The sequence below is a fragment of the Lissotriton vulgaris genome, chromosome 8 (assembly GCF_964263255.1).
Source record: "Lissotriton vulgaris chromosome 8, aLisVul1.2, whole genome shotgun sequence".
NCBI classification, from domain to species: domain Eukaryota; kingdom Metazoa; phylum Chordata; class Amphibia; order Caudata; family Salamandridae; genus Lissotriton; species Lissotriton vulgaris.
In genome coordinates, this window is record NC_141696.1 from 1,391,377,559 (window position 1) to 1,391,404,110 (window position 26,552).

Here is a 26,552-nt window from a genome sequence, read left to right on the forward strand (position 1 = left end):
AAGGTTTATTTCTCATAAGGATACCACGTCAACTGCAGACACCGGGATGTCTGAGGGAGGTGTTCTGCTGGCAACTCCTATGGCTCTTCCTTTTATACAGGTTTGACACAATGCATTTGTTTCATCAACATGGTTACAAAAGCTTGGAGTCCCCGCCCCGGGCAGGTTGTCACACAAGCCCAACATTGTTTCATCAACATGGTTACACAAGCTTGGAGTCCCCTCCCCGGACAGGTTATCACACAAGCCCAACAGTAATTCTCCTCCCACCCAGGGAACAGACAATCTTATCTTGCAGCTGGACCTTGCTTCAGAGTCTAAAACATGTGAGACCGGCCAGATCTAAGAGTCCGTTCTGTTGATAAAAACAGGTCCCATTGTTGGTGATAACAAGTTTTGCTGTTGGCAGTGCAATAAACCATGGTTGTGTGACCAGGTGCAGGGAGGGACAGAATGGCCCAGGGCTTGCCTATAAACAGAGATGAGAGGAAGAACGAGTTTTATGGCAGCAAGTGGTGCTGAGGTTTGTTGTGGCAATAGAGTTCATAGTCCCCAGCACAAAAACCAGGTCAGTCAGAGGGTCGGAGGGATGCTAGTAAGGGCAGGGTAAAATAAAGGTGACCAACAGAATACAAAATGGCTGCGGTCGGTCAGAATGACTGCAGCTTATGTGCACGTAGGAACTTCCACCAGACAAGATGGCGCAGGTAATGTTCATGATTGTCGTTTTGCTTTTAACAAGGCATACAAGGAGGCAATTAGGGCACTGGGGGTGCTGGTATAGTTTTTGTCTCCATACAGGCCTGACAGCAATTCTATAGTGGAACAAATGAACTGTAACTTAAAGCAATCTTCGACACCTAGAGTCTTAGGCACTGTTCCCACTAAGCTGCGCGCGTGGGCGCGCGCCCACGATGGTCACCCGGAGCGCGCAGTGTCCAGGATTTAGCGCGCACACCCCTACCAGACCGTTCGCGCCGCCGCTTTTAAAACGCGACTGGCGCGAAATCCAGGCGGGAGGCAGAGAAAGAGCCCATTGTGCTTCACACTTCTGCCTTCCCCTCCCCTCATGTGTGGACCCCAGGCTGAGACAGCTTCCCGGCACCCAACAGTCGCACCCAAGTACTTCGCGGGTCTTTGAAAGACCATTTGCCAATAAATGAGGTTTGTGGTTTTTTCACACCTTCTTAGCGCCTGCATCTCCAAAACCGTATTCATGTTAAGTGCAGCGCCCGTTTGCGCTGTAATTAACAAGAATACTACCTCAAAGGGTTCACAATCAGCCCCGCAGCTTGCACTGTTAAGAAATGAAAAACAGTGTCTCCAACACAACGTGTGCTTTAGCACATGCTGTGTTGTAGACTCTGCTTTTCTTTTCTTAATTGTACAGCTACGGGCCGATTGTGACCCTTTGTGTTAGTATTATGTTAATTTCGGCGCCCCTGTGCGCTGCAATGAACAAGGATTCTACCTCAAAGGGTTCACAATCGGCCCCGCAGCTTGCACTGTTAAGACAAGGATGCCAAAGTTATTTCTGACACTAATCTCAGAAGGCGATCATCAGTAGACACAAGAAATAGACTCGAGCGGATGTAAATAAGCAAATCTGTGCCAGCGCTCCCTCTGACTCACTGGGACTGTGTGCAAATAAAATACCTTTCACAACAAATAAGCATTGGCACAGAAAATAGGTGTTGCCTTGTTTGTCAACTGACTTTTTCAAAAGCTTTTTGCCGAAGGTGAGGAGCATCTTAAAAAAAAAAAATGAAACAAGAAAGATGCGATAATGTAGCGACATCATTCCATATCCACCCACATCTTTGATGACGTTCCTACAGAATAAAACGCCATTTTATTATTTTTATTTAGTAACCTAAAATAGTAAACACTACTTGGACTGGTAACTAAAATAATACATTTAATTAGGGTTAAAGTGCTTTTTTGGAATGCAGCGTGGCACAACAGTATATTTCAGTTGCTGCCCCCCGACATCCCCCCCCCCCCCAAAAGAAAAATGAGAAAATTGTTGGGCAGGTTCTCAGGGAAGAAGCAACATTGTGTGGGCGAGAAATAACAGAGGTGTGTAAAAACGCCTTTTGGAACGAAAAGTCGCCCCCCAGCAAAGAGGAGCTACACAGCTCTAAAAAAAACAATGAAAGTTAAAAATTTTTATTTAAAGTGCCATCAGCGGTAGGAGAGCGATTGAGGAACAGGTGGGGTCATTCTAAAGGGAAGCAACAAAAGGGTAGGAATATGAAAGGGGGAATCAGCACATGAGACAAAGCAAGAAAGAAAATACAAGCACCCTCATAGAGTGCTTAATGAAAAAGAAGACCCATTATTTTGAGCATTGAAAGGATACAAGTCATCCCGTCAAAATAATGAAAAAGAGGCTATACACCAAGAAAGGTACAAACACAAGAAGAGGAAAGCAAATAATAGCCAGGATAAGTAAGTAACAGACAGTTTGTTAAGGAGTTGAGGTACCCAAAGTTCTAAGTTACATTTCAAATCGTCGCTTTTCATTCGTGAATAGGCTTAGTAGTCCCTCCTTGGTACCGCCTTGTCTGCATTTGTTTCCTCCCATAATGACTGGACTTTTTGTGTTGTTACATGGTCTGCTTTATCTAGTGGGTGAGCACTGTTTTCTTTAATGATCTTCCCTATTCCACCCACGATGTCGCAGCACGCCGCCACCTTTTATATCATGTCATTTACTTGTGTATTTTTTCATTTCCACTGCAGCCCGTTTTAACTATAGCAGCTGCGCTTATTTATTTAATTTAATTTACAACGCAGGCCAATTTCACTTTTAGTTGCTTCGCTTATTTATTTATTTATTTATTTCACAGCACAACCATTTTTAGGTCTCGGCTAAAAGACGCGCGTAAGCGCGTCTCCGCCGAGATCTTATGTCAGCGAGTAGCAGTCCCAGGAGACACTCCTGGCCGCGCGCAGGCGATTCTAAACTGGCACGCGCATTAGCACGAGCGCTGCGCGAGGCTCCCACACAACACACGCATACATAGAAACAGAAGCGCTCACGCACGCACATACATACAGAACCCCCCCACTCATACACACACACACACACACACACACACACGCGCGCGCGCACCGGCCCCCCCTCTCCCCTTTAACTTACTGCTCCGCACCGGCAGGGAGAGTTGACGCTGCGGCTCCTATCCCGGGACTCCCTCTTGGTCAAGGGAGCCCCGCAACACGCGTGCAACGTCCTGTTGTCGGCCCCGGGGGCGCTCCACGCTCGCAGGAGCCCCGGGCCGCTCCACGCATTTCCTCCGCCTGCCTCCTCTTCCGGTCCGGACGCGGCTCCGCCCCCGTCACAGGCGACCTTGCCTGACTTCCGGTGCGGCCGCGGCGGAATTCCGGGGGCAGTAAGTTATTGTATATTTGGCTGCTAAATGAAAGCGTGTCCATCTGCCACTGACATTTAAATTTACTAAAAATATGTGAATATGCCCTAAATCCAAATGTAAATTTAATTTAGCTAAAAACTATTATTATTTTAAGTGAAATTAATGTTTTCATGTAAATCAAAACCCATGCTGAACAGTTTGTTTCGGCATTACTGTTTGCATGTCATATTTTTATCTTTTTGAAGGAAATGTACTACTTTTGAGTAGAGAAGTAGTCTAAAGCGTGATTTAACACATGCTGCTCGAAATGTGAACTTGGCGTGGTACAGACAGCTTCAGTGTGTTTCCTTGTTTTCTCTGTTTTGACATTATGCACTAGTTCTAGCTGTGGAAGGAAGCTGTAGTGAGTGCAGAGTAGTGAGTGTGAGTAGTGAGTGTGAGTAGTGAGTGTAGAGTAGTGAGTGCAGAGTAGTGAGTGCAGAGTAGTGAGTGCAGAGTAGTGAGTGCAGAGTAGTGAGTGTGAGTAGTGAGTGTGAGTAGTGAGTGCAGAGTAGTGAGTGCAGAGTAGTGAGTGCAGAGTAGTGAGTGCAGAGTAGTGAGTGCAGAGTAGTGAGTGCAGAGTGCAGAGTGCAGAGTAGTGAGTGCAGAGTGCAGAGTAGTGAGTGCAGAGTAGTGAGTGCAGAGTAGTGAGTGCAGAGTAGTGAGTGCAGAGTAGTGAGTAGTGAGTGCAGAGTAGTGAGTGCAGAGTGCAGAGTAGTGAGTGCAGAGTGCAGAGTAGTGAGTGCAGAGTAGTGAGTGCAGAGTAGTGAGTGCAGAGTAGTGAGTGCAGAGTAGTGAGTGCAGAGTAGTGAGTGCAGAGTAGTGAGTGCAGAGTAGTGAGTGCAGAGTAGTGAGTGCAGAGTAGTGAGTGCAGAGTGCAGAGTAGTGAGTGCAGAGTGCAGAGTAGTGAGTGCAGAGTGCAGAGTAGTGAGTGCAGAGTAGTGAGTGCAGAGTAGTGAGTGCAGAGTAGTGAGTGCAGAGTAGTGAGTGCAGAGTGCAGAGTAGTGAGTGCAGAGTAGTGAGTGCAGAGTAGTGAGTGCAGAGTAGTGAGTGCAGAGTGCAGAGTAGTGAGTGCAGAGTAGTGAGTGCAGAGTAGTGAGTGCAGAGTAGTGAGTGCAGAGTAGTGAGTGCAGAGTAGTGAGTGCAGAGTGCAGAGTAGTGAGTGCAGAGTAGTGAGTGCAGAGTAGTGAGTGCAGAGTAGTGAGTGCAGAGTAGTGAGTAGTGAGTGCAGAGTAGTGAGTGCAGAGTGCAGAGTAGTGAGTGCAGAGTGCAGAGTAGTGAGTGCAGAGTAGTGAGTGCAGAGTAGTGAGTGCAGAGTAGTGAGTGCAGAGTGCAGAGTGCAGAGTGCAGAGTAGTGAGTGCAGAGTAGTGAGTGCAGAGTAGTGAGTGCAGAGTAGTGAGTGCAGAGTAGTGAGTGCAGAGTAGTGAGTGCAGAGTAGTGAGTGCAGAGTAGTGAGTGCAGAGTGCAGAGTAGTGAGTGCAGAGTAGTGAGTGCAGAGTAGTGAGTGCAGAGTAGTGAGTGCAGAGTGCAGAGTAGTGAGTGCAGAGTAGTGAGTGCAGAGTAGTGAGTGCAGAGTAGTGAGTGCAGAGTAGTGAGTGCAGAGTAGTGAGTGCAGAGTAGTGAGTGCAGAGTGCAGAGTAGTGAGTGCAGAGTGCAGAGTAGTGAGTGCAGAGTGCAGAGTAGTGCGTGCAGAGTGCAGAGTAGTGCGTGCAGAGTAGTGCGTGCAGAGTGCAGAGTAGTGCGTGCAGAGTGCAGAGTAGTGAGTGCAGAGTGCAGAGTAGTGAGTGCAGAGTGCAGAGTAGTGAGTGCAGAGTGCAGAGTAGTGAGTGCAGAGTAGTGCGTGCAGAGTGCAGAGTAGTGCGTGCAGAGTGCAGAGTAGTGCGTGCAGAGTGCAGAGTAGTGCGTGCAGAGTGCAGAGTAGTGCGTGCAGAGTGCAGAGTAGTGCGTGCAGAGTGCAGAGTAGTGCGTGCAGAGTGCAGAGTAGTGAGTGCAGAGTGCAGAGTAGTGAGTGCAGAGTGCAGAGTAGTGAGTGCAGAGTGCAGAGTAGTGAGTGCAGAGTGCAGAGTAGTGAGTGCAGAGTGCAGAGTAGTGAGTGCAGAGTGCAGAGTAGTGAGTGCAGAGTGCAGAGTAGTGAGTGCAGAGTGCAGAGTAGTGAGTGCAGAGTAGTGAGTGCAGAGTAGTGAGTTCAGAGTAGTGAGTTCAGAGTAGTGAGTGTGCAGAGCAGTGAGTGCAGGTGCAGAGTGGTGTGTATTGGCAATGTAAATGACAATGCCATTTATTTATGATTTAAAGAAAAAAAAAGAAATGTCATGAGCAATGCCAATTGCTCTACCTTTAATGATGCCGAGACCATTGCATTGCAAATGCTTGTTACTTCAGCGGGCGCACTACAAAAGCGTTCTTTCTTTTTTTTATTACACTTTGTGTAAAAGCGCCCCATAGGCATTTTCGCTTTATGGTTGGCCGCGCCCCTTTCTTTAGATGCTGCACCCACACACGCGGACTGGTTCCGGGCACATATCCTTGGCTGCAGCGCACAAAGACCTTACAGTGCCGCACACAGAGGAAAAAAATTAGAGGGAACATTGGTCTTAGGTACTGGCAGGAACTGGCTGGCCCATTTGTATGGGGTAGAACGTGCACTAAATAATCTCCCAAGATTATCTCTGGGTGGGTGGTCCCCATACAAAATGGTCTTTGGCATTAAAATGCTTGTGCCAGACCTTAATGGTCTAGATGTTGGGGAGGCTGCTGCAACATTTGACGTAGATAACCGCTCTACCATGTTGCAGGAACTACAAAAGACCTGCGACAAACTGGCTAAAGATCATTCGCCCTCTTCCACTGAAGCAGCAGTGCTGATTCCTGTTACTGGCTGGCTTCCCAAAATTGGTGATCTGGTTTGAGAAAAGCTGGAAAACAAGAAAGAATGTAGTCCCTCTTATTGAGCATGTGATGGAGGGGGAGTTGGAGAATTATTTTGATTTCTTGCAAGTTGTAAACTTCTAATTCTCCTAATACAGAAGTCGAGTATGATTCTCCTCCAGTTGAGATCCTCAGAGACGTTACCGACTGTGCAATACATCATCCTTCTGATGCTGCACAGCCTCCATTGTTGCGTTTGGGGGCCAGTGGTTATTACATGGATCATATAAGTTTCTCTTACGATTCCTTTTCTTCGTCCTCGTCTGGGTCATCACCACCGACATGCACCAGTCTTTTCATTACCTTGTTCAAGAAAACTTACCTGGTTCCACCCAGGATATACATCTGGATGGTACTCACTCTTATATTATTTTTCATGTGGATTGGGTTCTTGAACCCCACCAATATTTCAGCTATCTCGCGAAAAGAGCTGAAAGGTGAGGGTCCAGCTCTTTTGGACTCCCATAGAATTGCAACGGAGGTCCTAAAACCTTCTGTCCTACAGCATCAAATGGTTTTAACGACTTTTAATATTCAGCCCTATCTAATACATTTGTGTAATAAATATGAGCGTTTCCTACTTTCACTTTTTAGATTTGGTATTTTCCACAGATTGGTTAGTTTTCCTACGACTAATAATTGGATGCATGATTTACCTCCTTGTCCTTGCGATAATGTTTCACCTCAGAGTACCATTCATGTTTTCTTATTTTGCAAATTTTATGATGTAACAAGGAAAAATGTTTTACTGCCATTTTTAAGAGAATTAGGATATCGTCAGTGTCGAGTGGCAATGCTTAATATTCAATGCCTTGATAACCACTTATGTGTAGCAACAACAACTTTGTATTTAAAAAATGTGATGTGCATTAGGAAAAGCATGGACATTTAAACGCACTTTATATTTAAATTTTATCCTTGGACCTTGAATCCCTTGAAAATGATGAACTTCTTGAAATTGATGAACTCTTGTACTGTAATTATGTATTTTTAATATTGTAAATAATGTGATCTTATTCTGTACTTTTATGATTGCTTCCAACAATCGAAATAAAGATATTTTGATTTGATTTGATTAGACAAGAGCTGGGGGACGGGAAATGGTAATGTCCCTAGAGTGTTTCTTAGTTTGGGATTTTCCCTCTAGGAGGGGGACGCCACACACTCATTTTACATGTTGGTTGTGATTTTTATTTTGCTTAGATGTCATGGTGCCATTATGTTTATTAGGGTCGGGAGGGAGGGGATGTAAAGGTGTCGAAGTGGGGGGGGGGGGGCGCTGTTTCTAGGGCAACTATCTTCCTCATGTACGCATGGCGGTTAGGGTAGTTTCTTGGAATGCTAGGTGGCTGAATTCCCCAAACAAGAGCCAGCGACTCTGGAAGTACATGCTAGACCACAATGTGCAAATCTTAGCTCTTCAGGAAACACTACAAAAAATCTGAAAATCAGAGATTGCGCCATAAGGCCTACCCCTACATATTCCGGTCCTCACATTCCTTGAAACAAAATGGGGTGGCACTGGCGTTCTATGCAGGGGTTCCTTTTCAGGCTCAACACACTAAGGCAGACAAAAACGGAAGGTAAATCCTGGTTAGGGGTGATCTTCGAGGTCGCCCGTGTACATTTGCTGTGCTTTATGCACCTAACTCAGGTCAGCAGGATTTCATCCTTTCCTTCCTTATGACCCTAGAAGATTTCGCCCGGGGATATACTGCTTCTGGGGGACTTCAACTTAGTATGGGATCTGGACAGGAACACATCACATTCACGCAGGGCTCCAGGGGGGGGCTTTTCGCACAGCGTTGCGCTCACAACTTCAGCGCTTTGGGGTTGGTGGATGTTTGGAGGGATGCAAATCCCAATATGAGAGACTACTCATACTTCTCGCATTCCCATAGAACCTATTCCCATATTGATTACATTTTCATGAGTCAACCCCTGCTGCCATATGCTTTACAATCACAGTTTCACCCCATTTGCATTTCGGAAAATGCCCCCTTAGAGATGACGATCACTTGGTCAAATCCCGGCCCTAAACATGTCCGATTGTACTTTCCCAAATTTTTATGCAGAGACAGACTCCTCAGAGATTAACTTAGGAAGGCTATTAAGGGGTACCTTGAGATGAATGATCCTGGGGACACTTCTTACTCTACTACTTGGGATGCGCTTAAGGCAGTAATCCAGGGCAAGTGTATAGAAATGGCCCCTACCTTGCGGTCCCAACAATGCGCGGAGCTTCTCCAACTCGAAAGTGAACTTAAGTCCGCTGAACTGGCACATAAGAAACAGCAGTCAGCTCTAATTTTTCGGAAAGTTACAGCCCTGAAGAGGAAACTACACGCCATTTACACTAATACAGCCGAAAAATCCATTTTACGGTTACAAGCCAGGGGATATGAGAGCGGGAATAAGGGGGGCACTTTGTTGGCGCGCCAATTACGGGCCAAACAGGAACATGAATACATCAAACACATAATAGATGAAAAAGGCATCTCTCACAGTTTGGAGGAGGGCAAGGCTGGAGCTTTTAAAGATTTTTACAGAGTCCAATATTCATCGGAGTCCTTGGGGACGTACGACCCATCGGGCTACTTGGACGCACTAGACCTCCCTCAGGTAGAGGCGCGTACTAATGAAGAGCTGTCGCAACCCATCTCTGCCGAAGATGTGCAAAAAGCGATTGCTTCTCTTAAACTCCATAAAGCTCCTGGTCCGGATGGCTTCTCCGCCCATTTCTATCGTATTTTCGCACCGAAGCTTGTCCCCTTCTTGACTACACTATTTAATTTCATTGCTTCTACCCACAAGGTTACTCCTTCCATGGGTGAAGTAGTAGTGTCAGTACTTCCCAAACCTGGCAAGGATCCAGCACACTGCTTCTCCTATCGCCCAATTGCTCTGCTAAACCTAGACGCAAACATTTATTCCAAAATCCTGGCTACGCGTCTAGAAAATGTCTTACCCGCTCTCGTGAATCCGGACCAATCCGGATTTATTAAGAGGCGGCAAACTCATGACAACTTGAGACGCATCATTCATATATTTGAAAAGGCCCACAAAAAGAATATTCCCGCAGCGCTTCTCTTGCAAGACGCGGAGAAAGCTTTCGATCGTGTGGAATGGTCCTTCTTATTTAAAGTGCTTCAGCGCTTTGGCTTCAGCGAAACGTTCATTGGAATGATTCGCGCTAACTATCACTCGCCTAGCTCTCGGGTCCTTGTCAACGGAGTGGCATCCTCCACCTTTCCCCTGTCGCGGGGGATGAGACAGGGTTGTCTCCTATCTCCCCTTCACTTTGCTTTAAGCATTGACCCTCTGGTGCATAGGATTTGGGGTAATGTGGAGATTTGGGGGATTAGTTTTGACTCAGATGATCAGACGATATCTTTATTCGCCGATGACATGCTCCTTCCGGTGACCGAACCCCAGGTCTCCCTCCCAGCCATAGAAGCGGAGATGACAGCGTTTAAGCGGGTGGCAGGCTTTAAGGTTAATATGACAAAGTCCTGCCTCCTGAACCTGACAATTCCCCAAAGACGATAGGCGGAGGATCGAAAGGATGTCACCTTTTCGTTGCACCTCGAGGGAAATTACCTATTTGGGAGCTAAGCTTAGGCCTCGGGTGCAGGATCTGTATCAGGTTAATTTCTCTCCCCTCCTGCGTCAACTGAAGAGCGATTTGGGCAAATGGAGCGCGGCTTTCATCATCCGGCTAGGCAGGATTAATGCCATTAAGATGAATGTTCTCCCCGGGCTACTTTATCTTTTCCAAGGGCTTCCTATTTCAGTTGAGGGAGGGCTTTTTCGGGAATTGCGAACCATGCTGACCAGATTTATTTGGCAGGGGAAGAGGGCGAGACTTCCATATAAATTGCTCATCAGACCACGCAAGATGGGTGGCCTAGCGCTACTGGATTTTCAATCCTACTAGCAGCACAAATGCATGTGATCACGGAATGGTCATTGAGGTAATCGGAGAAGCATTGGCTTCAAAAAGATAGACAGATAACTGGGTGCACTATTTGGGATCTCCTCTGGAACCTCAAAAGAGATAGGCCACTCAATGCTTATATTAGCACTCCTACCTCCACTACACTCAAGGTATGGGACGCTCTCACTTCCAAACTTAAGCTAACGACCTTTCCATCCCCTCACACGCCTATACACTTTAACACCGCGTTCACCCCTGCTTTACAGGATGGTCCCTTTGATGCGTGGCGGGAGGGGGGCTGCCTTATGATTTCCCACTTGTTTGATAAGGGAGAACTCCTCACGTTCCAGGAATGCAAAGCACAGTATGCATTAACTAATAAAGAAGAATACCACTACTTGCAGCTGAAACATTGGGTGCAGCAGCCCAGGTGCGGCAGGCCGCTACCAGGGAATTGCTTCGTATAGAGTTTCGTGCGATCGGGGTCCTCTTCCAAGGGGAGTATCTCCTTCTTGTATGCTCTTATACAAGCGTTGAGCCCCAGGACAAAGCTGCGCTTCAAACATTTTTGGAACAATTTGAGAAATGACCCAGTGGAGGATAAGCAATGGGAATACTTGGGCAGGGATATAGCTAAATTCAATCGTTCCATATATCTCAGGGAAGCATGATATAAAATCATGTACGCCTAGTATTTGTACCCTCAGAAGCTACATACGATTTTTCCAGGATCCTCTGATAGGTGATGGAGGGGGTGCGGTTTCAGACATATTTGGTGGGATTGTCCTGCCATTAAGCCTTTTTGGAAGGAGATCCTGTCCCAAATAAAACTTATCTTGGGCTATCCCATTCCCGAATATTTAGATTCGGGGCCAGACACAGGGTGACAAATCTGTACTATGGCTGTGCTTGGGGAAGGTGAAAATGGCAGTAGCCGCGGCTTGGAAGAAGCCGGATGCCCCATCCCTAACCCAGTGGCATGCTCGATTGTGGAGGTCTTTGGCTTCGGAGCGTTTGACTGATATCGTTGAGGACACCAAGAAAGGGTTTGATTACATATGGCCTCCACTGGTCAGGTACCTTTCGGAGGGGCTCCCATTGTCAGCTTGTACTCCAAGGCTTAGGGTCCTCCATCTATTTCTAATCTAATTATTCACCATCGTAGAGAGCTAGGACTGCTGTGTTGCATATGGGGGTATAGATTTTGATTCCCAATCCCTCACGCCCATTTCGTTTCTCTTTTCATTTGCACCATGACATCTTAGTTCAAGTTATTCTTTTTTCCTTTCCCTTTTTCTTTTTTTTCTCTCGGGTATAAGTAAGTTTCCTTTTTATGTTACTCTGATGAGAGGGTAAATGGTTATCAGCTTACATTACCGGTTTTGCGACCTGTCCGGTTGAAACTGTGTCATATATTTAATTTAATTTGTTTGGACATAAGGGATAAATTGAAGTTTTTATGACTGTGTGTGTATCTGGACGGATGATACTTCTGAAGTTTGTCGCATTTGTAATGCTTTTGTAGCACTCTCTGAGGAAAAATTTCAATTAAAACATTTTGAAACAAAAGAGGCAAAAAATGCTATAGGAGAAGGACAGTACCGGTTTGGAGCTTTAGTGAGGACCAGGTTGTTGGGAGTTACCAGGAAGGGATCGTCTAAATGGCCTTGGCCGAAACGTGTTGTCAGTGTGATGAGATGCAGTGTGGAATTGGAGGATGGCAAGAGATGCAATATGAGTAGGGTAGTTAAATGCAGTGAGGTAGAAGTGAATAATTGGTTGAAAGATGGAGATAAGAGTGAGAAGGAGAGTAAGAGTCAAACGAGTGGGATGAAGGTGAAGGAAAAGGATGGAGATGAAATGAGGAGGAGTGGAAGGAAGTTACAAGTGCCTGGATTGGTGAAGGTGAAAGGGTATTGGTTGGAATGAATGAGGTTATAGTCATTATATATATATATATATATATATATATATATATATATATATATATATATATATATATATATATATACAATACTACAGGGCTCTACTGCTGAATTCTTCCATAACAGAAGACCAGCATATGCGCTGTTGATGCACGTGGTGGTGGTGGCACAATTTTCCAAATCAGTTACTTATGTAATGGAAAGGCCCACATTTTATACCTAACCACAGTTTTCATAAGAGTGTAGAACAGTTTTGATCAATATAAAGGAAGGTAGCATCTAGATGTAAATTAGGGGATATAGTGGTACAATTGATAAGGTAATAAGTTGGTTGCCAAGTGATACAGTGAGGAAATACAAGAAAGGTTATGGGCCAACAAGATTGTCTTTTTGCTGAGTGGACCTAAGTTTTTAATGAATTTGGATCTAAATTCTAAATACCCTGCAATCATACTGCAAACCAGTTTAGAAAAGTTAACGTACTTCATCACCACAGAGGGGAATTCCAATGTGCCATACTTCCTTTTGGCCTGCTGTTCACAGCTTCTATATGAGCATAATTGACATGGCAAAAAGAATATTATTTTTCATTTAACCCTTTGTATGCTGATGACGGAACCGCTCCGTCATCAGCTGCGGTGGCGCTGTGCTGATGACGGAGCGGTTCCGTCATGGCCCTGCTGCCGCGTCTGCGTGGATTCCGCGCCTGCGCTGGGTGTTCTATTGAGCGGGCGGGGCCATGACGGAACCGCTCCGTCATGAGCACAGCCCAACCGCAGCTGATGACGGAGCGGTTCCGTCACCAGCATGTGGCCGCCGCGCGGCCGCACCGCCCCCTTAGTACTGTGGCGGAATAGCCGCCGCAGTGAAGGGGTTAAAAACAATACACTAAATTATGAAGCTTCAGGGAGGACATGTATGTGGCGATTAGTCTGGCCCTGGGAATAAAGAGTAAATGTGGGTTAGCTTCAGTGCTTCATTTGTAAAACAAAAAACAAACAAGCATTGGCATAGCCAATAGGTCTCGCTTTTGGGACCTTATAAGTATTTAGTTTTGCAGCACAATATCCTTGGTGCAACAACATCAGCTGTTGCATGGCTAAACCTGATGTAGTATGAAATCAAGATGTGATGTTACCAATCTGATTCCCACAGAAGAAACGGTCCTTTATTGTATTGAGTGGTTTATTTGTACTAGAATACAACTAAAAACCAAGTATAGTGACCAAAGTTTTGGAAGTGGCATGCAGGAAAGCAAAGAACTTGATGAATACCATGGATTTCTCTGTGCTTGAGTTACAACAAGGCAGGTTAAAAGCAAGAAGTGTCATGACTCAGTACAATAAAAGGTGTGAGCTATGAACATGAACTATTTACTGATATTCCTGTTTAACACTGAATAATGTAAGAAGCTAGGCTCTTGCAGATGTTTTATTATGACTGATATTGGCTAGACAGGCCAATGCTGCAAACAAAGTGTGGCATTAGGAAACCAGACTTATGTTTGAAGAAGTGGAGTATCTGGGATGCGCCTCCTCAGATGAGGCGGTCAATACAGAAGATCTGGTGACAATGACAAGAGTGGCATCCTGTCCCAAGAACAAGGACCAGTGAAGGTTGTTTTAGAAGCTGTGTGGAATGTTATTGCCTATTTTTGTAAGGTTTGTATTGATGCTAAGGGGAAATATTTTGCTTAGGACAGAACAGTAGGAGAAAGAACTATGCTTGGTAAAGAAGAATACTGCGTTATTACCTAATCTTAACTCTGATATCAATACAGTTGCTATTGGTGTGAAAGTAAATGCTTGTGGTGTGGTTGCCACCCTATCCCAAAAACATAGCGATGTTGAGCGTTAGGTGGAGTTTGCATGCCATTCTTTAAATATGAATGAGTGTAATTATTCAGTAACTAAGCAAAGATTTATAGCTGAATTTGGGCATTCAAGTGCTTAAGCATTCATGTTTCAGCAAGTCATAAGCTGTTGTTACGAAAGTTCACAACCAAGAGAATCAGGGATGGATTCAACAAGTTTAGATGTTTGCCTACAAGAGTATCAATGCACTATGGGGTAAACTGGTTGACTGCTTATCAATGCTGCCAACAAGAATGGATGGATACCTATATATTAACATTTTTCAGCGGCTAAAGAAATGGAGTGAGAGATTTTGGGACATGGAAACAAGATCAATATGAGCGGAGAGTTGGAAGAAGATGATTTTGGATGTTATTGAGCCAATGAATTACTCAAGTGAAAAGGAGAGGTTTGTGACTGTGTTGTATATTTTTATTTAAAAAAACAAGGTGTATAGGTGGGGTACTGAGAGGAATATATTTGAGATAGGGTTATCCCAGCGTAATCGTATCTGCAAATTAGGGGTCTATTTTTAATCCTATCCCTGGAGGTCCATGCCATGTCAGCAAGACAATAACAACATGTTTTACCCTGCTTCACAATCTGACAAATGTTATCTTGTTTTACCATTGTCTGCAATACATTTGGTGGTGCAAGGTATGATCTTGAGCAGACTTAACTACTGCAATGTGCTGCTTTTGGGCTCTCCCAACTTTTTACATAAAAAAACGCGTCTGGTTCAAGCTATGGTCGCTAAGGTTGTGTTAAATGTGCCTGGATAACCTTCTTCCCATGTCATGTCTGAGCTCCACTGGCTTCCAGTGAAGGAACGGACTGCTTTCAGATAGGTGTGCACCGTCTTCAGAGCAGTTCACAATAAAGGACCCATGTTTTTAGAAAGACAATTACGCTATACACCTCTGAGACATCTGTGCTCTTCAAAATCCAATCTACGATGTATTCCCAAATATTACAAGGTTAGAATGGCCAGCAGGCATTTTCAGTCAAGGGCTGCTCATCTTTGGGACAGTATTCCACCTTTTTTGAGCGCTTGTCAAGATATGATCCAGCTCAGGAAGGCATTGAAAACAAGGCTCCTCCTGCCTTGACTTGCTAAGACACCATAAGGCTTTCTCTCTTACGTTCGTGCCAGGATAACTTTGAAGTCGCAGTGCACTCTACAAATCTCTGTTCAATTCAATTCAATGTGTGCAATTTAATTTGGGGAGATAACGATTTTCTTCTTTTTTTTTTTAAACAAAAAGGACATTATAAAATCCTCAATTCAAATGGAAATAGGAGAGGATGATTAGAATGGTAAAGGAAGATCTTTAGATGGAGTAGTTTAATAGGCCACTTGGACCCATCACACCACATGCAATTCAGTTACTGAGTTGACTATATTTGAGGTAGAGAGAAGTAGAAAGAAAGAAAGGGACCAGGATCAAAGAAATCATTAGAGAAATAGATAGCTGAAAGTGAGAAGTGGAACAAAATGGTCAAGAGAAGTAGAGAAAGACTTGCAAATTGGAAGGAGATAAATTGAACTGTAAGAATGGATGAGGAGAAAGTTGTACAAACATATAAGAAAAGCTTCTACGTTTTGTGGAGCCATGTTTTTTAGAGATTCATGGGGAAGTTGTGTTTCTCTGGACAATGCTCAAAATGAAACCAATCCAGATAGGCTGTGAATAAGAAGGGAAACAGTGAAGGAGCACGTTTGTTTATGAGATGTGAAGAATTAGTGGAGGAAGAAAGGGGTTTTGTAGTTTCGGGAAAGGGGAGGTATAGATACATACTTGGGAAGACAGTTGTTTTAAGAAGTAGACTACATTTCTCCTACTCCCTCTGGTGGCGGGCACCCGAATATATTCATGGGGTCAGTCATTCATGGGGTCAGACCCTGGCCATAGAAGAGCATCATGCTGAAAAAAGTGCTGTATTTTAGAAGGAAAAAAAAGAGAAAGTGGCAGTGAGCAGCTCTAAAACAGACCATCAGTAGCATGTTTTGTAAATCATGTTCTGCCATAGAGTATGTGTCAAAGTAGGATGGAAGGGTCCAAATACCCCACAGAGCCCCTCTCACCATTTATGATACAGGAGTACACTGTGGATACTTTTACACTTTAGGGAGACCAGGCTGACCATTGCATTTTGGCAATAATTCATTTGGTTAAATTTCTGAAAGAGTAACTGAACATAACTGAAATGTCTGACTTGTTAAATAAATGTTTCGAACTGCCAATGTTATAGTTAAATTGATAAAAGATGTGCTTATCATTCGGTGGGGGGTCGGGGGGGCAAATAAGTTTGTTTACATGGGGTGTGCTATTAAAACGCTTGGGGACCACTGGAGTAGACAGAGAAGGGGCGCATAGGATAGTGGGATTATATGGTGTACTGAGTGTTCAAAATTATCTTTGTGTCTACAAGTCTTGTGTGAGAGGAATTGTGGATAAGAATGACATTGCCGCAAGGTGTAGCTCTGTTCTGTTAGTTGGCATTGGAAAGCTGTCATTCATACTCATCTTGGTTTTGTCAAAGGGAAGGAGAAAAAGTAGAACCTTACTGGCTGAGATTGTGATGACAAATCGTATCATCACATTGCTACACGGAGTCATTCTACAATATATAACCCTGGATTATGCAAGGTTCATTGGGAAGTTTCTTGCAGTTGCTTGCTGCTCAGAGCCCAGACTAGTTGTTCTACTTAGTATGTCAATAAATACGTTTATCATTGCTTGTTGGTGTGTCCTTCCTGGAAGACTCAACTCTTACTGCTTTTCATGGGGTCCGAAACATTTATATACAAGTACTCACTATTCATTACAATGAACAGTGGCTGCATGACCAACTTGGAAGGTCAATGCTCCCAAACATGCAATACAACTTTCCACCACCCTCTCCAATCACCATCAAGAAACATCTTATATTGATTGGTTTTAGTGAAGGATGTGCCTTCTCAGTTGTCAGCTTAATTATATTGGACCACCCAGCATTTTAGAAACTAAAAAAATGGGAGCCCAAGGGGGTTTCACAGGAAGGGATTGGGTAAGGGTAGTTTATTTTTTGTGTTATCTCTCCTTTAAATAGATACCTAAAGTGTTATGAATAGAAAATAAAACCAAAAAACTGCTGACAGTTTGAAGTCATGAGAACCTGCCTCCACTTCAATAAACAGACCAGAGCAGAAAGTTAGTTTAAAATATGTCGATAAGCAATGGAACTTAAAGGAAATGGTAAAATAAACAACATGCTAGAAGAATACATAAGTGAAAGTGAAACAGCTAAGGGCATAGACACTTGGAAAAACTAAACATGGAGAAAACCGATATTAATCATATTGTACCTCATATCCAGGTATTGATTTTACTGCCTCCACCACTGCCAGAGACATCAGGTGTTGAATGAACGCGATCCTTTGGCCCAGCTGAGATTTTACTGGGATGGAGACATGCAATGTGAACATAGCACAGCCTATAGGGCTGATCCAGGCATTACCACCACGACCTAAGCAAAAGAAACATAGAAATGCATTAGGCCTCCGCCTTGTTTAAGTCTATTTCAAACTCAGTTTGTAAAATCTGATTCAGAGTAGGTTATAATCCTATCTACCTCAGGAATATTAATGAGGAAGGTCTCAAAGTGGACCTCCTCCGATTGGTGGTCATTATAGGGCTGGTAGCCTGCTAGGGTCTGCAGACCACCAAGGACATGATTGCTTTTCAATAAAGTAAACTTTAAAAAAACAAAAGCATCCTGTTTTCCTTAAAGGAAATGGGGCTGTGTATACAAAATAAAGTCTATTTCTTTTTTTAAAGTTTGTTTGAGAATTGGAGAGTGTTTATGACTCACAAAATAGTTGATATGCCTGGCCCTTAGTTCTTTCTCTGCATCGAGTATACCTACCCTATAGCGACTCTTAATAACTTGGCTTTTCTTAACCAACGAACACTCATCTTTACCTTGTCCCAAATCACAGCAGTATGCTGACTTACACCTTTACCAATGAACTTTAAATGTATTCTCTTTTCACTCGGTCACCTTTGGTCTCCACAGAGCAGCTAGTTTATCTCTAATCCACCTGATTCAGCTTTCTTCTTTTCACTATCACTTATTTTGCTTCATAAAAAAATCTCCTACTTATTACCAATTTTCCTTATCATTTTATTTTCCTTTGCCTTTGACAAGCTTTCTCCTCTTTCTCTCAACAGGGGACAATCTGCCCACTTATTAGCATCTGCTGCCGATGTCTACTGTGCATCATGTCGGTCTTCCATAGTGACCGTGTTCCTTAACAACTCCTTTGCTTCACTCTGATCCTTCCAAATTCCTTCAAACATACCTGTGCGACCCGACTCTTGATCTATTCTTCTCCACCAATGTCTACGCTACCTTTTTTCTAGCCTTTCTGTCAAACCTTCATTACAGGCAGGTTCAAATACAGCAGTCAATTGTCATTCCCTATGTCTTTCAGTTGCATTGTGAGTCTGTTCACCCAAGTGAAACTGCATCATGCCACTTTGAAGAATCTGTTATTCTTGTTTTGTTTGATCAGCTTGGTTTTTAAGTCTCGCCTGGCATTAGCAGCGCGCATGCTCTGTTCTCGTCATGCGAGAGTATCTTGGAATCTATACGGTTCCAGAGGTAGTGCGTCCGCTCCGCCTGCAATTTCCATTTGTGCGCGTCGTTTGTCGTCATCGTTTATTCAAAACACAGTGTAACGACTGCACCGGAGGCATTTTAATCCCTCCTGGTTGCCACCTGTACGTTTTTGGCCCTGCCCACCGGGATTGGATCTTTTACTTGCGGCGTTCGACTCTTTCCTTCAATTTAGTTGGTAGGCACTTTCTTTTTCTCATTTGTCCACAGAGCGCAATTCTGCAGCGGTAGGCCTTTTAAATTGTATGTTTTTACTTTTCTTTATTTCTTTAATGAGCGCGGCGCCTGCTAGGGACACCGCGCTCACTTTTTTATTTATCTTTTCGCGGCGTCCACTTCAGGGACACCGCACTCGGTTTGTTTTTTTATATTTTAACTTCAACACTGAGCACATCGCCCGCATAAAGGACACCGCGCTCAGTGTTAAACGTAGAAAAAAAAACGAGAGAAAACTGAGGCTCAGGATTAACGTAACAAGCCGAATGGGGGGAGAGCGAGGACTTCACTGGCACTAGATGCCCTGTCCCGGTCAGGTACCGGGAGGGATCCTGCTCTCCACGCTGAAGAGGAGCGCAGGCGGCCAGGATTCCCACTGGTCCCCCTCAGGAACCACAGGCCGCAAGCCCATGCCCCAAAGCAGGTGCTACGCTTGGGAGTGGCCACGCTGCATGTTCCTGTGCCCATAAAAATATACAAATGCTCCACGTGCAGCAGAAATAACTATTATACGCCATGCAGCCCTTGCTCAAAAATTCGCCCCTAACCAGTGTTCGTAGATTCACGAGGGAACGCCTGCTTGAATCACTGCCAAGAAAAGCCTGAAGTCTGATCCTATGCCAGGGTCCCTGTGAACTGCCCTTTGACAGCCACAGGCAACACTCTAAAATCACAGACATGCATTTTCTAAGGGGTCCAGTATGACAGACCTATTTCTTCTGTTTGGCGCCCATCCTAGTCGAGAATCTAGCATGTAGGTACTCGACAAAACCCTGACTCGCATGGTAACTGTTCACTGTAATCATTTTAAAAAAAGAAAAGCATTTCAACTCAAACTTTCATAACACAAGGGATCTATTTGCATGGGTTTCTACAACATCCGATGATGCTGAAAACCACTGCAGACATGTAATAAAGTAACATAAAACACATGTGCACAGCCCGCAAGTCTAGCAGCACCCAGGCCCCTCTGTAAACGTCGGTGCCTATGGGAATTTTACCAAAATATTTCTCACAGGTACAGCAGGTGTGGCTCACGAGTGGATCGCAGCAGAAAGCCACAATCGTCATACACTCACGCACGTTACCCCCGCAAGATATACACTCCCATAACTGGCTCCTCCTCCTTCGGAATATAACTTTCTATGCTAAAATGCATAGAAAAGGCCGTCTGTTGATCCGAGACAACAGTAAAGTCAACTCTGCATATGGAATATGATCCTTTTCGCCCATAACCAGGGACAATAGATGAAAATGTTATTAGCTCAAAGAGGACGTAAATAGTCAAACTTGCTGCACACTGTGTGAAATGTTGCGCCTCAGCCTTTGGACAAGTTAACATATTACCCTTCAGCTCTTAACTGCATCTTCCAGACTTTGAAGAGTGACAATAATAAAACAAGTATTAAAAATGCATTAGGTCTCGCTTATGATTAAGTTAAAGCCATTTGCTTTGTTATACACTACCATTAGCAAAGCAAGTGGCTTTAACTTAATCAAAGGCGAGACCTATTATATTTTCAATGCTTGTTTATCATATGACTAAACTTCACATGTGGCTAGAGTGTCGTTTCTAGTACTTCTCAGTATGTTCTCCAGACAAAGCGCTGGTGTGTTTTAAATCATACCTGTTACTCCGCTCACCGACCTCTGTGTTGTACCCATGGATTAGTACTTAGCATACTACACCTCTTCTTAATATATACTTAACACTCCTTTTCATCTATCATTGTGAAGGTGCAGAACCTCCTAGGGCAGGATGGGTCATTGCATGTCCTAGGTCTGTCCGCACATGTCTGGCTGCCAGTGCAGTGGGAATGCGCCAACTACCAAATCCCTATGTCTTCAAAGAAATCTTCAAAGGAAACGCTATAGTTCTTGGGTGCTCAAAGTCGAATTTAACACACTGTTACTAATTTAGGAACTCAGCATGCGTGCCGTCCATGTGTTTTTCACCAAGAGCCCAAAAGTAGCATGAGAGATCTCACCTTGCACTGATATTTTCATATGCAATATCATAATGTTCACATTTTTAAACAGCTTTTCAATAGAGAAAACTGAATATATCACTTTCGGCTGTTCAAACTGATAACTTTGCCAGTTAAGTTATACGAGCACACAACATAAGTACAGGCTGAAATTATACAGTGTGTGTAGTTCACGCACCATTGTCCAGGGCAGCAAAATTTTCACCTAAAAATATGTTTTTAATTGGTAGAATTTTAATGCAAAACATTTTAATGGGGAATTTTGAAATTCTTTCTGGGACACCACCACGCTGAACGGAGCATTGACTACCAATGCCCAGCTCACTATCGCTATCAAAATTGTATAATACTCGTTTTAACTGTTTTTAAATCGCCGACTGTAACACATTTTAGAAGTGCTCCTAGCGGTTTTTAAATAGTCACATTTATCCTGCTTAGGTCACAAATGTATTTTGACTGTATAACTTACTTTGTGCAGTACTTGGCGTGTTCCCCGGTCCACCACTGATCTGGGTAAGGGCGGTGGCTTAGCCATCATTCATAAAGCTACTTACCCTGTTAAAATAGAACCCATACACGGATCGGAATGTGAGGCCTTGGCTTATTCCATCGCCCTCAATCACAACCAAGCCTTTAAAGGCATCTTGCTATATCGCCCCCCTGGACCACGCGCACGTTTTCTTTCCTCTTTAGTACAACTTACAGAACTCTCACTAGAACCTCTCGACTACACCATTCTGGGAGATTTTAACTTTCATTTAGAAGCCACTGGGGACAAGGACACCATTCAGTTAATCTCAGACTTAAAGTCAGCCGGACAACAACAATTAGTCACGGGCTCTACCCACCAAGCAGGTCACACACTTGACGGTTTATTCACAAACAATAACCACATCTCGCTAGCCACTATTCTCCCTCTAGCATGGTCTGACCACTGCGCAGTCATTTTTACCTTACCAGCCCATAACCCCAACCCTCCACAGGCCAAAGCCCACGTACCCAGAAGCACGAAAGTCTGGAAGAACCTGGACATCCCACTCCTATGAGGCCTCCCCAGACCCAATCCTGGGCTCAAACAGGTACCACGATTGGATTCAGGAGGCTGTTGACCAATTAGTTCCGACCAACTGCATCTTTCCCAATCGTGCTGCGCCATCCGCGCCATGGTTCACCGAGGACCTTAGACTCCACCGACAGCACTGGAGGAACCTCGAGAGACACTGGCGCAAACACTACAGCGCCGAAGACAAACTAATTTATAAAAATGCCTTAGCAACATACAAAAGAGCTATCCTCAAAACCAAAAGGGAATACTTCTCATCCCAGATCGATTTGGCTCAGAACTCAGCCAGGAAGCTGTTCCAAGTTGTTAACTCTCTCGCTAATCCCCCAACAGGCCCTCCCATTGAGGCATCTCAAGACCTCTGCAACTCTGTAGCTACATTTTTTGCAACCAAGGTCACCAAAATATACTCTACTTTCACCACCTCTAACTCCCCGGAAATCTCTTTGTCTCACCTTCAGTACCCTGCCCCCAGACCTACCTTCTCCGCTTTCCACCCGGTCTCATCTCAACAAATTAGTAAACTCTCCACATCTATAAAGTCAGGATACCCCTTAGACCCATGCCCACCTTCTGTATCTAACTCCATCATGGAGGCTATTAAGCCCCCCTTGACAGACATTTGCAATTCCATTTTCCAAACAGGAGTCTACCCGGAAATATGGAAAAAGGCTATCATCAAACCGCTGCTTAAAAAACCCTCCCTGGACCCTGGTGAGTCAGCCAATTACAGACCTATTGCCTGTCTCCCTTTCCCTGCTAAAATCTTCGAATCTCTGATGAACTAACAGCTGTCAGAATTCATAGACACGCATCAGCTCATGGATGACACGCAGTTTGGTTTCAGGAAGGGCCATGGAACAGAAACCGCCCTGATAAAGGCCTCCGATGAAATCAGGACCATCTTAGATCCCGGTGGGGCGGCGGTCCTTATACTTTTAGATCTGTCCGCCGCCTTCGACACGGTTGATCACTCCATCTTGATCAACCGTGTCGCAGTCTTGGGGGTCAACCATTTGGCCAAAAACCTGCTCACTTCCTTTCTGGCCAACCGTACGCAGGCGGTGAGGTTGGGGGAGTTTTACTCACCCTTTTTCACCTTACCCTGCGGGGTACCTCAGAGCTCATCGCTAAGCCCTACATTATTTAATATATATGTAGCGGACCTAGCGAGAGTTATAAAAACGCACGGATTATCCTTAACCACCTATGCTGACAACACACAGCTGGTGTTGGGGGTACACATGGACGGACCTGCAGTTGCCTCGAGATTCCAGGAGGGGATGTTAGCCATCTGCTCCTGGATGTCGAGGAGCTGCTTGAAATTTAACTCGGATAAAACCGAAGTTATGACCTTTGGCACCCTCTCACCATATTGGTCCCCCATCTGGTGGCCCAAGCAAATGGGGCCCCCACCGATCCCGGTGACCAAGGTCAGAAACCTGGGAGTCATCTTTGATGACAAGCTGTCATTCAAACATCACGTAAACTCAGTGGTCTCCTCCTCCTTTTTCACGCTGAGGAAAATTTAAAAAACTACTTACATACCTGCCAGCCTCAGCAGGAAAAACCCTGATCACCACCCTACAGGAATGCGCTATTCCTTAATGCGCAATAACAAGTCCTAAATAAGCTGCAGTCCATTCAAAACGCGGCAGCCAGAGTCCTGCTTGGAATTCCCAAACATCACTCGACCTCCTTAGCAATACGCCATCTCAATCAATCAATCAATCAGTGACACTTATAAAGCGCGCTACATACCCGTAGGGTCTCAAGGCGCTGGGCCATCTCCATTGGCTACGAGTCAGGAACAGGATGAAATTTAAGGCACTCTGTATCGCCTATAAAGCCATACACAAGACTGGGCCTCACTTCCTTAGGAATGCATTCCAGAACTATGCCCCTAAAAGATCTCTGCGATCAGCCTCCACTCTCCTACTACCTGTCCCTCGCACCAGAACCTCAACTTGGGGAGACAGACGTTGTCTGGTGGCGACCCCCAAACTCTGGAACTCCCTACCCATGTCGATCAAAACCAGTCCCACTCTCATCTCCTTCCGAAAATCCTTGTAGACCTGGTTATTTGAGCAATGATTCCATCCGCTGGCCCTTGTCCCTTGAAGTTCGAATGCGCCGAGACACCCCAGGGTATTTGTTGCGCAATACAAATTACGTAAACACAAACAAACATTTGCTAGCATTTCTCTACTTTTACTTAATTATTTCACTAATTCCTCTTCAGAAATAACAAACATTATAAAATTCAAGCAGCTGTAAATATTTAAAAAATCAATAAAGACCTTAATACCAGGGCCCCAAATGTGGGAGATGTTAAATCTGCATCCCCAAAGTTACAACCAATGGTCCTATTAGCTCCAGAAATGCGGATTTAACACGGATTCTGAACTGAATCAACTGAGAAATGAGGAATGACAGGGGACACAGTAATTTCCGGTCTAATTTAACTGGTAATCTGCTAATTCATAATTTTCCCCAAATTTCACCTGCTTTCAGCAACCAATCCAGTGATCTCACAGATCTGATAATTCCAGTGGCACCGGGCACTCTTACAGAATTAAAAGGGCCTTGTAAAGCCTGATTAGATGAAGGTGATGTTTTGTAACTTTTCCCACCACTTATACCAAATATACAGCATTTATTGATGCATTTTTTTGTACAACATGCGTATCTTCCATGCAAAAGTCCTCAAGAAGGCAATCAACCGCCAACTCACCGAACACCTGGAGAGAATCAAACTGCTGGACACCTCCTAATCCGTTTTCTGCGCCAACCACAGAATCAGACCGCCATGATCACTGCCACCATTGACATCAGTACCCTCTTTGACCGCGGGGGAAACAGTGGCTCTGATCCTCCTTAACCTCTCCGAAGCATTCAACACCGTATCCCAGCCCATCTTATGTGCCAGATTCTCCTTGGCTGGGACCCATCTGGAGCCAACACATATATGCCAATGCAATGGAAGGAAGCAAAGCCGCACAGCTGGTTACCACTTCACAAATACTTAGGAGGCCAGTTTTTCACTAAATTCAAAGGCCCCATGTAAGAAATGTGCACGAACTGTAGAATTCAAGATTCATCTGTGTGTGAGTAATTAAACTAATAATTATTCAAATGGCACCTACTAATTTATTTTTTATTTAATTCTTTTATAGCAGTCCTATTTTAAAATGCAACCTCTTTGTGACCAAATAAGTAAGCTAGAACAGATTTTCTGACCATTTGTCCTTGTAGCCAATTTCTTTTCTTTGAAGCAGATTTTTTTTAAAATAAATGCATATGTGAATTGTCAGACTCTGCTTTTCAAGCTCCGCCCCCACACCTTATGCCTCAATGTATGGGTTCCGGGAATTCATTATTTTCCAATTCCAGCAATGGTTGGGTGCTATGATTCAATCTATTGGTGTACTATGAATTATGTCAAATTTAGAAGACAGTCTATGGTGCCATATTGCCTTGCTTCTAATACTGCAGGTGTACTAATTAAGAATAATCAGGAGCTAATGGCTATGTATGCAAAGATTATGCAAAACCATCTTTTGTTAGATATCTTTATTGCCAAGGAGGGCGGAGTCTGTCGGGTTTTGAGAGTACAAGAGTGCAGTACTTCATTCTGGATAACAGGAAGCTTAATAATCCTTATCTAAGCAATGTGACTAATAACTCATGAAGTGAAAGGAGCATGGTTTCTGGCAATCAGTTGGTTCCTGGTTTGGTGAGATTGGGAAGGGTTTTTAGAACGGTTGGTGAATGGTTTGATAGCTTGGGGGCTATGCTTCATAGTATATTAACCCCAATAACTATTGTGATAATTGGTGCAATTGTTCTATTGTCTTTAAATAAATGTATTGAAATAGGACTAAATTGGGGGTGTAAGAAGAAGCTGACAGCATCTAAGAGGAAATGTGAATAGATCGAGTTGGAAGACAAAGCACAGATTTATGATAGAATTAAGAAAAATGTTGCATACTGAATTATAAACAGCTTGGGATTTAGTGACGATGTAATCATCGGAGAGGGAGTTCTGAGGAAGGAATTGAATTCATATATGTTCAATAATATAGAGATTTTGCAATTGAGACTAAAGAACAAGTTACTTACCTTCGGTAACGATATATCTGTAAGAAACATTAGTTAGTGTTAGATTCCTTACCTTAGATTAACCCCAGGCGTCAGTCTGGATCCGGAAACTTTTGCGTAGCAGTACCCCTGCGCGTCGGTAGGCGTCGTCTGCAGGCGTCCCCTGCGGCTCCGCGTCCGTCGTCGGCGTCGTGCGCCGTGATGACGTCGCTGGAGTACATAGACGCCACCTCCGCGCGCTGACGTCAGTTCTTTGCACACAGCTTTTCCGCGCCAGGAGACGCAGAGCCATGAGAGAACCAACACTGGTGCCATGTACAAACTAGGGCCCTGAAAAGGGATGACCTTAACCCTAGGTATCAGTTCGCAGAACGGGGAGGATGGGTGGGTTCGGTAAGGAATCTAACACTAACTAATGTTTCTTACAGATATATCGTTACCGAAGGTAAGTAACTTGTTCATCTG

The 26,552-nt window shown here is 44.3% G+C and overlaps 1 protein-coding gene across 2 annotated transcripts in view; it reads right to left on the reverse strand.

The window, feature by feature from the left end:
- Positions 1-26,552, reverse strand: part of HLCS (holocarboxylase synthetase) — a 933,637-nt gene that overhangs the window by 178,268 nt on the left and 728,817 nt on the right. For both annotated transcript variants that reach the window (XM_086935401.1, XM_086935400.1), the window contains exon 8: positions 17,407-17,567. In XM_086935401.1, the coding sequence (XP_086791527.1) occupies positions 17,407-17,567 (161 nt within the window). The remainder of the gene's footprint in view (positions 1-17,406; positions 17,568-26,552) is intronic.